The sequence below is a fragment of the Lytechinus pictus genome, chromosome 7, assembly GCF_037042905.1.
Source record: "Lytechinus pictus isolate F3 Inbred chromosome 7, Lp3.0, whole genome shotgun sequence".
Lineage (NCBI taxonomy): Eukaryota > Metazoa > Echinodermata > Echinoidea > Temnopleuroida > Toxopneustidae > Lytechinus > Lytechinus pictus.
In genome coordinates this window covers 40,933,406-40,944,810 of record NC_087251.1, presented here as the reverse complement: position 1 = coordinate 40,944,810, position 11,405 = coordinate 40,933,406, and the positions used below count along the sequence as shown (strand labels likewise).

The 11,405-nt window shown below is 38.2% G+C and overlaps 1 protein-coding gene across 1 annotated transcript; it reads left to right on the top strand.

The window, feature by feature from the left end:
- The first annotated feature begins 1,035 nt into the window (after positions 1–1,035).
- LOC129264415 (RRP15-like protein) lies at positions 1,036–11,405 on the top strand. The gene is made up of 5 exons (XM_054902294.2): positions 1,036–1,196; positions 2,267–2,535; positions 3,998–4,092; positions 5,214–5,421; positions 6,799–11,405. Exons 1-5 carry the CDS (start codon positions 1,064–1,066, stop codon positions 6,940–6,942), a joined length of 849 nt encoding a protein of 282 aa, XP_054758269.2. The 5' UTR covers positions 1,036–1,063; the 3' UTR covers positions 6,943–11,405.

The window sequence follows — 11,405 nt, the reverse complement described above, 5'->3', positions numbered from 1 at the left end:
TCCTTCCTCTTTCTCCCTTCTTTTTTTCCTTCTCTCTCTTTTTTTTTCTTCCATTCTTCCCGACGGCAGCGCTGATTAACCGACGATATTCAAATTAGTGGGAGTGTCGCACACCCACCACCCCCCTTTAGCGACGGCCCTGATCGACCATCATCATATTTCCTCCTCCTCCTCGATCCTTCAGTCTCCTCCTGTATCTCATCCTTTTTATTCCTTCTTCTTCTTCAAATTTAGGGGGGACAGTTCCCCCCCCCCCCGCTTCCGCCTATGCTTCTGTGAACAAAAGACTCATTCTTCTTCTGCTTTTTTTTTTTTTTTTTGGGGGGGGGGTGGTTCAATAACATGAATGTCCTAATCCTTGGTGATTACATAATGTTTAAGAGATATATATATATAATATGCTCACTTCCTGTTCCATCGGCCATCGATCATTATCATCATCATATTTTTTCTTTCCTCCTCCTCGATCATTCAGTCTCCTCCTGTATCTCCTTCTTCTTTAATTCTTCTTCTTCTTCACCTTCTCCTTCATCTTCTTCTTCTCCTTCTTCCTTCCCTTTTTCTCCTTTCTCCTTTCTTCTTCAATTCTTTCTTCTTATTCTTTTGCTTTTTTAGGGGAAGTTCAATAACATAAATGTCCTAATCCTTGGTGATTACATAATGTTAAAAAACATATAATTATTTGAATATGCTCATCTTTGGATATATTCTTCCTCTTCCATCGGCCATCGATCACCATCATCATATATTTCTTTCCTCCTTCTCCTCCTCCTCGATCCTCCAGTCTCCTCCTGTGTCTCCCCCTCCTTCTTCTTCTTCTTCGATCTTCTTCTGCTCCTTTTTTGGGAGAGAGGGGGGGGGGGTTCAATAATCGAACCCCTAAAATGTTCAAAAGCAGGAAAATAGGGGAAAGGGAAAAGAGAAGGAGGAATCAAACCCCATTAATTGAAAACCCGGCCTGGCGGCTACTCTCGCTCAGACTGGCCTGGAGCTCCAAGTACTACTACTATTAAATAGTAATCAAAATAAGCAAGGTCAACGAACTTTTACCCACGTGCTGCCGATGCATGATATCAATGTCCATGCAAAAATCATGTCTGCTTTAAAGGGAATTAAAAGAAAAATTGCTCGTGTAGAAGTATCATATAATTCTGGAAGTGATGGAGACATCGAGAGCGATGAAGAACTTAACACAGGTACTTTAAATAAATGAATATAGTCTTTATATAGGTCTACTTTGTGAAACAGTAACCGGGTGGAATGTAAAACTAACACCACGTAACATACATGGGACTGTAGTTGTTGCTTGAAGCTACCGCTATACCGCGTACCGGTATACCGGCCGCCACCCGTCGGCTGAGCCTGAGAGGAGTGGCTCGGTCCAGCCGGGGCCGGGGAAGTCGCTTGACGACAAGCAACATGGCATCACATTAAAATAAACCTTAAATTCCATGTTATTGGCAAACCTGTGCACAGCTGAAATCCCAAACCTCTCTGTTTGGAGGAGTTTTTAAACATTTTCTTTAAAATGTTGGTTGTACTTGTACTGTACTAGTTGTACTTTTTGTAGTCCTGGTACTGGTACTGGTAGTGGTAGTGTAGTGGTACTGGTACTGGCAGTAGTAGTACTACTTAGTAGTAGTTGAAGTAGTTGTACTTGTACTAGTGAAGCAAGTCATACTCATAGTCCATCATCAGAGCAAAGCCAAACCAAAGAAACAGAAAAGGAAGCTATCGGTTTATCATCAATGATGCTGCAATCGATCTGCACAGACAAGTCACACAATCCATCTTTTTGCTGTAGCACTAGCAGTGGTTATGTCATAATAGGAAATTCAAGGCCTTCCAATGAAATGGACATTATTTGACCAAGTTGCACTTATTTGCAGACATTTTTTCTGCCATATTGTTGACCTGTTTATAAAACAGATAATGCGCATGTTTAAGTTGCAATGTTAATTGTTATTGGCTATGCAGGGGTATTTACAGTGGTTGTGCCAAAGCACTTGCCAAACCTCTCAAATGCACTATTGCAAAAAGCTGTACATGTTTTGATCATTGCGTCCACTTCACTGTGTACTAAAATTCTGCCCCACAATGCATTGCAACCTTAATGTAGGCACATTAATGATACAAGTTGATTCAACAGATGGTTGTAAATGATGAGATTATTGAGGCTACAGACTATTGATGCTTGTTATAGTTTAAGAATATTTTTTTAGAATGAAAGCTTCTCTTCTAACCACTGGCATTTTTGTCTTTTTAGGTACCGGTACTATCTCAAAAAGGAAGATGAAGGCTTTACCGATTTCACCCCCAAAACAACAATCAAAAGAGAAGCTAAATAATGACAGTGAAGAAGATGATGTTGAGAACGAAGATGAAGAGATACCAGGAGGAGGCTGGGCTGATGCTATGGCAAGCATCCTCAGGAAAGAAACACCAGAAGATGCCTCGGCTGTACTTGCTAAATCAAAAGACTATGCTAAAGCAAAGGAAATAGAGAAGAAGGAATTCATGGAAAGAGTAAAAGAGGTATTTGAACACAACATTAGAATATGTAGGAGTAAATTTGATTGATTTCATTTAAGTGTGGTACCAGCATGGTCTTATGGTGGTTCGGATTCTCGCATTTCAAAGGAGTAATTGTTGAGGATGATCTAGGGAAGAAAACTCATGTTAATAATATTTGTAAATCAGCGGCCATTGGACTGTATAGGATTGGAAATATAAGGCATTTTCTGGATAAGTCAACCACAGAAAGGCTTATTCATGCATTTATATTCAGTCGCTTAGACTTTGATCATGAAATGCTTCTAGGAGTATCAGATACTCGGCTTTCTAAACTCCTGCGCATACTAAATTCAGCTGTACGGCTGCTAGTTTGTAAAAAGAAATTTGAACATGTGACACCGATCTTATGTAGTCCTCACTTGCTTCCGATACAGGCTTGCAATTGTGTTTAAAGTCCTTTTGCTCTTGTTTTTCAAGTGCATTAATGAGAATGCCCTGCTTACCTCGGTGATCTAATTTAGAAGTATCAACCCAGTCGAAATCTTTGTTCACAATCAAAGGATCTTCTCTCTGAAATACAAGTTAAGTCCTAGACTTTTGGTGATAGAGCTGTTGGGAAAATGGCACAAGAAATTGTGGAACAACCTACCACATAAATTCAAAAACAGATATCAACAGATTCAAATCTGTGTTAAAAACATACCTTTTTAAGAAGCACCTGTATTAGCCCTATACAAAACAATCATTCTTCCACACGAATAGAGACTATTTATATGGTGTTATGCGTCTCTCAGAATTATTTTTATTATTATTATTTGTTTGTGCTGCACTCGTCCCAGGTTAGTTGAATTTAGTAATTGGTAGGATTAATTCCGTGAATGAACTTAGCACTGGTAGCAGCCCAATCTAAAGTTTGGGTAATATGGATAATGGGCCTCAGAACACTTTCTAGATAGAATACTGGTTGCTTCATTCATATCACTGTTGTATACTTCAATTGCAAACAATCCAACAAGATGGCAGAATCTGTTAGAAACACACTTTCCTGAATTTAGGAATGGTTTCATCTAATTTAGTGAAGATGTGATGAAACAAGCCTTTTCATGTTCATATTTCTTTTAAACACCAATAATATTAATTAAAAGCAGTTAGTTTCAACTGTGTGTTATAATTACTGTAGAATTCATCTTGAAAATCATGGAAACCTATTGTAAATATATAGATGGAGCTATTGGTAGAATTTCATTTTTTTACTAAAACAACTACTCTATCAAAATAATTTGTCGTATGTGACATGCAGACTCCTAAATAGAATCAACAAAAATAATATATTTTTATAGATGGGTTTGAATTATAGATGTGTGGTAAGTTTAGACATGATCTTTGTATGCATTCCTTTTTTTTGTCTAGGCTCCTGAAAACTTATCATTTATTCATTTGTTATTATGAATAATTCTATTTTAAGTCTTTGTTATGTTTTCAGAAACAAAGCAGAAAGAAATGGGAAAACATGGCCAAGGTGATGCCCAAAGTAACTGACAAGGAGTTTGAAAGATCTCTCCAACGAATAGCAACAAAGTGAGTCATGACTTCTCTGTCATTGTGTAAATCTTAAAGTTTAAAGTGATTATGTTGTACTTTAAGGATGAAAGTATGTACATGTAGCACCAACAGCTCATGGCCTTGGGAAGCAGGTGTCCTGAAGGTTCCATGACATGATTTGTTCTGGCGACAATTGCTCTCATGGAAAATCTACACATTAAGCCAAACCTAAGAATTAACCTCCAAAACTAAATAAACCCTAATCCTTATATGTACATTTTTCTGAACCTAAAACTCTATCACAATCCTAACTCTAACTCTATGCCCTCTGAGATATTAAGACAGGAGCAATTGTCTTAGGAGCATATGATGTGTCTCCGTGCTGAAGCACCCCTGTGTTACCCCACATGCAGCACCCCCTTCAAATGTGGTTAGTATGCTAAAATGTTGAGATTTGACCCACATCACTTGGAACAAAAACACTCTTTTTTTGAGGGGGGGGGGGGGGCTTGTCAATATTTTTCCTGAGCAAAATGCACTTCATTTTGGAATGAATTTTTTTTTTTATGCCTTGTCAATTTTTTTCTCACCGGAAGCCACTTCATTTTGGGGACAAAAAGACTTTTCGTTTAATAACAAACTAGCACCCTCTCTTTGAAAATTGTTCCCATGCCCATGCAACAGCTATGATGATAAAATAGTGTTTAACATTTGTTATTGCGTAATAGTTGTGCCTGAAATGACTATCTACCACTTAAATTCAACAGAGCAGATGCAAGAGAAGTAATGAAACAATAATAAATTTGAAATAAATTGGGGCAAGGAATGAAGAACTAATAGGTATTTGGGATGTCAGATCACCAAAGCCATTCAAAAGATTGTAAATCACCGTGTTTATTGGACGGACGCATCTCATTTTCAGGTCATCCGTCTGTCCTATTTGAGTTCTTGCGATAATTGCATAATTGTTTGATGGGTCAACTTCAAACTTGTTGAAGTTTTCATATTAGGGTGATTTTTTTTTTGGGGGGGGATATCAATAGTCAGTTGTTACAATTTGTGATGTTGTTAATGTAGTCACCTTTTGAAAAAAAATCTTAGTATTTAATTCGAAATCATTTGTATGATTGATTGCCCTTTTCTTTTCCTTTCCACAGAGGTGTTGTGCAGCTTTTCAATGCAGTGAAGAAGCAACAAAAAACCAGAGAAGAAAGACTCAAAGAAGTCGGAGGTTCAACACGAAAGAGGGCTAAAGTAGAGGCATCGCTAACAAAAGGCAATTTCCTGGACATGTTGAAAGGCACACCGGCCCCTTCAAAAGTAGACCCTTCATCAAAGAAGAAAGAGAGCATCACATCATCAAAGGTAAGTTTCAATCATGGATGAATTCTTGCACTTAGGCCCGAGTCATGTCGAAATTTTTTGTTCCGGAATCCGCCGGTGTTTTATCGGAATACCGTAATGTAAAAAACAAAACCGGAACCCGCACACATCGGACGGATTCTGGGATTCCGTCCGTTCCGACCCAGGCGTACTTGCACTCTCGGTCTTTTCCATTTTTGGGGGGTCAAATTTCATGGAATGTTTTCTTTCTGGATGATGAGTTGTGGGTGACATCAACAATGCATTATAGTGTGAAATCTACTTCTCATGGAGATAACAAGCATATTGCTGAAAGAGTCACCCTGATATAAGAAATGGTCCTGAAACGAAAATGTGTTAATGATTGATTGATTGCTTATATTTCTGCATTCAATATATCAGATGTAAGTTTACAAGGTAATATGTACAAATGTAATATATTACAAATTGATATTATAGTTACAGTATAAGCATTGGATCAATATTATTTTTGAAAAAAAATGTATTACTCATTAAAGAAAATGACAGTTTTAAAAGAATGCAGGAGACCGCCATCATGAGCGATTAGGCTTGATAATGATGGCAGCCTCGTAAAAAAGGTACATGTATTTCTTCATTGATCAATTAGATGGTTATCAAGTACATGCTCCAACTCTGAGAAATGACATGAGAAAGGGACACTGAGAATGTAGACAGGTGACCCTTGCAGACATTTGATCATTAAAGAAATATTATCCTCTTGGGTAACTTGTCAAATGTCTGTGCCATGAAGGCACTATGGCCTGAATTCACAAAGGTGGTTTTGAAAACCCACGGTTGAGTCCATGGTTTATGCAGATTTCCTGTATAAATTATGCTTATTTTACCGCGTATATTAAAAAATGTCCAATGCTAATGCGCGCTTCTGTCACAGTGTGCTAAATTGACGCCTGTTGCCGTGGTTATCCACGCTATTTTATTCACGAGTCCACTCTTGAAACAGTGGACTCATGAATAAAAAAGCGTATCTTACCATGGTAACAGGCGTCAATTTGGCGCACTGTGACAAAAGTGCGCATCAGCATTGGACGTTTTTTATACACGCGCCAATAAGCGCTAAAATAAACGTAATTTATACAGGAAATCTGCATAAACCATGGACTCAACCGTGGGTTTTCAAAACCACCTTTGTGAATTCGGGCCTATGAGTCTCTCCATAGCGGCTTTGATGCATTCCCCTTTGTCTATGATGAAGTGTAAGAATTGGAAACGAAAGGCCACTTGCGGAATTCCCACAAGAAAGTCCCTGCTCCAAATTTTGACAAGGTACCTTATTCTAATCATTTCCCTGTTTTATTTCTTCATTTTTTTTTTCTTCATGGTTTGTCCTGATTTACCCAGAATACATCAGTTGGGGCCGAGCCATCATGGGGAGTGTTGCGAGATGACTTCATGCTTGGTGCAGGGATGAAGGACTGGGATAAAGATGATGATGAGGAAGAGGAGAGTGATGATGACAATAGATTATCATCAGAATCAGACTGATATATATATATATATACAATGGAAGATGGCTTGATATGACATAAGTACGGGCTGCTGTGTAATTTGACACTGTATCGATGCCTTACTTTCATTGAATACCGATGGACGAAAGGTGATATATGAGCCAGATGCAGACGGGGTAAAACATCAAACTTGGATGAATATTGAGAGTATATCTGGTGCTTTGGATGGTTCTCCAGTCAGCATCAGCTGTTAAGAGTATACAGACAGCTGGTTATTGAATCCATGTAAAGCACAAAAGATTGAGGAAGTCAAGTCATCTGTGAGGAGACAGTACTTTCAGCGTGATACCTGATTGGACCATCTTACTTTCATCTGGTATCTGACTTTAAGTTTTTGTACTTTCGTTCATGTACATAATCACACCATATACCCATGATCCCAAAGTAAAAAAAAAAAAGAAGATCACCTTTATCGATGATGACGAGTACTTCATTCTCTTACAAATTTTGATTAATGCTTTGTGAATTTTACTCTACTTATTTAGATATAAATATTTTCAGCCCGGACCATCTCTTTAATTCTCGTACAAATTTTGATTAATGCCCTATTGTGTGTAACACTATACACCATCCATTCTCAATTAGGGCAATTCCATGAAATGATCAACCCTTTTGTACGTCCGACCCCCATTTTTCTCAAGTTTTACTTCACTTCATAAACTGACCAAGTCGTGGTCATTTGAGAGCATTACAGACAGTCAAAAGATCAAGAAATCAGAGACAGAAAATTTCATGAAGGTCCCACATATAGGGGGTCGGACGTACATATTTTATGGAATTGCCCATGACTTAAATTGCTGGAGCTCCACATTTCTTGTTGAGAATCTGGACTGCTCCAATATCCAACACAGGATTGATTGAAGTATTGAGGAGGGGGATGTTCATGGTGGGGGTGGGGGGGGGGGGCAAGGGGGCAGAGCTCTACTCTTTTGAAACCTTCCTTGCGTCCTTTAATTTTACGGCGTACCTGTTCTGCGTTACGCTCGATACCATCTTGCAAATGCTTTTCAGAGAACAGTACCATTTCTTATGATACCATCCATCTTCTTGGGCAAGGGGGCAGAGCTCTACTCTTTTGAAACCTTCCTTGAGTCCTTTCATTTTACGCCATACCTGTTCTGCGTTACGCTCGATACCATCTTGCAAATGCTTTTCAGAGAACAGTACCATTTCTTATGATACCATCCATCTTGTTGATATTGTATTCCTTCCATAAAGGAAATCAGACACAAAATGTCTGCATCCTCCCAAGCTCTACCTCTAGACGCCAGCACCTGTTGTAGACATTCGAGTTAACGTATTGAGCTCGATAAAGTTGTTGAATATTATTCAGATTCAAACATGGTTTGCACTTTGAACCAACAAAAAGATCAGAGAGAATTGCATAAAGGGATTCCATGTTGTAAAGACTAATACAAATGTTATCAATTCAACAGGTTTTGGATATATGGTGTAGCTAAAGGTTTCCCTCACCTTTACCATGGATCCTACGAGAATCCATGCCTTTACTCCACATTCAAGAGAAACTGTATGTGTTGTCTCCATATGTGTTGTTGGGTACTTGACACAGGAGACTTGAGTTGGATGGATTATAACTTTGAGTGGACTATTGGTTTGATTAATTCTTGATGATGAGAATAAATGCTGAAGCATTCATGATACCTTTAATGTAATATCATAAGCATAGTTTTGTCTTTTAGACCTAATACCGATACATCTCCAAATTTTTTTAAAGATAAAGTTTCAAAAAAGTATGATTTCATCTTGCGCCTTTACTATTAACACAATATAATATTCTTGAAGCTTGTTTAACTTTAATTTTGGTAGACAGCCTTCAAACAACACAGATACAAATATTTATTCTGAATTACTTAAAGTCCAAAATCTTTCTTCTGCTTGTGCTTTAATTGAAAGTCATAAATGTTTATGTTTCCATGTTCTTCTTCAAGAGAGTTTTGTAGTTCCACAAGAACCACCACTGCTGTTTTATCATGGGGCATGTAATCACTGATGATGAAGTGATTTTATTTTCCCCTAGGAACACATTACTGATGTGTAGAGAGTTATTTGTGCCTGATTCCAATGGTTGGACTGGACTTCGTCTTGACTGAAGCGTGTAATTCTCTTGGCATGCTTCTTCTGTTTGGCAGGAGTAGCGCCGTAAACATCAATCCAAACTGTCTTGTTTGTGCATGTTTTTTCTGAGTCCAATTATGCTCGCGCTCGAGTTAAGAGCCAGGACAAGCATTTACTTTCACATCTCCAAGTGATCACATCCTCACATGGGAATGGCATTCGACATATAAATTAGAAATACAAGGATTATTAAGCCCTTCTGGCATGTGTAGAATAGCTAAGGTTGCGGGATGGACAAAGAGCATTAAGATCCTTTAACCCTGTGTGACAAAGATCATTGACAGTTAAATGATATTTCATTAAGGGCAAGAAATATTGGGCATACGTCTTAAGTTTATACTCTGGCCGTACTTGTAACGCATCTGTGTTATAAAATCCTTTCATAAGGATGTCCTTCAAATCGTTCACTGATATAGAAGTGTTTTGAGAAGAAATCAGTGAATTGAGAAATTTAAATCTATCATCTGAATCACCAATCTTGCTCACATAGTGTAGCTTTAACATCCTGTGGCCTGATGGGTCTACGATCAAAACGAAATTCAATCTCACTAGCTGTTCTTGTCACCCAATCTAAGTCGCGTTCATCAATGGTGGGTGGCTCCGCGTCATATTTTGATGAAAAGTGTTCATTTGTGGTGTCAAAGGAGTAACGGAAAGGGTCCGGGTTCCTGAGTAGAGAGTGCCATTGACTGCGTTCTTGCTAAAACTCCAAAATTCTTTCTGAAGCGTGATTCCTCGTGTTTTGTTGATCGTTCTCTCATCTTTGTAGAATGAATCCTGCGTAGGTGGTTGTAAGTGTGAAGCGCATTGTAGATTTTCGATCTGCCATCGGGGGTTGAATTTTCGCCAAAGGCCTTCCGGAGAGAGTTTTTATTTTTTTCTCATTTGATCCAGGGATTTGTTTGGTTGTCTCCGAAATCCTTGTTGGTCGGCTGATTCATTCGTAGAATTAAAGAGTGGATTGGATATCAAGAAGTCCTGCATGATGACACCAAGACAGTCACCTGCTTGGTTGGGAAGTATCGCACCATTTGCAAGATCATGGTGAAGGGAATGGAGGGCTCCGGTATACACCGGGGACACCCGGCAGAAACTTGCGTAAAACATCCACAGCCATGATGAAGTTTTGATGATAAATGCACTAACATACATTGACTGGTGTTTCACAGCTCAGTTTAACCTCATGGTCCGTATTCTGAAGTCAGGTTTAACTTAGACCATGGTCTAACTCTGTGCTAAAATTATGGGACGCCAAAAGTGTCAAAATTTTTATTAAGTTGTATGTTTCTTATGTTTACTGTGCGCTTTCATGATTCATCTTTGGTGAAGACAATCGTGTATTTATACTTCCTAGACAATTATGAATGATTTGAGAGCCAAATGTAACATTTGGCTATCCATACTTAAACCACAACTTTAAACCTGAGTTTAAGTTGAACCCGACTTCAGAATACGGGCCCATGTGTCTGTAGTTCAATTCTTTCAGGCTCAGTTCTACCCCTTCATTGATTTGTTGATAGTCGTCGACTTGTTAAATTATGCAGTAAAGTCGTGAGCACCCTCTTGAGAACAAGTACTCTTTAAGGCGAGCATGATTTACGCAAGTTCAAATTCAGTTTTCTTACTTTGTTTCTTACCTGTGTCTTTTCTTTGCCTTTTTTCCTTTTTTTGGTTTACCTTTCCTTTTTGTGTGCCCCCCCCCCCCACTGAAGTAGTGCCCATGGCACATGCCCTCCCTTCCCCACTTAGATATGCCAATGGGTGAAGCCAGTGATTATTCAATTATCACAACAAGCTTGACAATAATAATTTAATATTCACAATTGATATTCACAAGCCATTCAAAAAAATATATCACACTTGATTGTCGCTCACTACTGTAACAGTTCTCAATATTCAACGAAAAGACCAAAATTGATTCACAAAGCCTCAACTCAAGGCTCAGGGAAAATCCCTATTAAAAAGAAACTTGAATACCATGACATGTATTTTCGCTTATGCTGCACACATGCCTTATGAAGTAAGAATTAAATGTATTTTTTCTTTCAAAGAAAAAGTTCTATATTTTTCACATTTTAACAGAATTGTTAAATGTACGTTGGAAAGAAGAGAATGAATACGATGCTAAAAAATTTTTTCTTGTGAAAGTTCCATGAATGTTATAGGATCCTATTTCCATATGTAACTCTTGAAAATTAAATCTTAAGGGTTTCTGTTGAAAAGTTATTGTTTGTATTTTAATGAGAATGGCAGAATACAGGTTAGCAATTGTAAAATTGCGAATAAATGTTTCGGAAACATAAA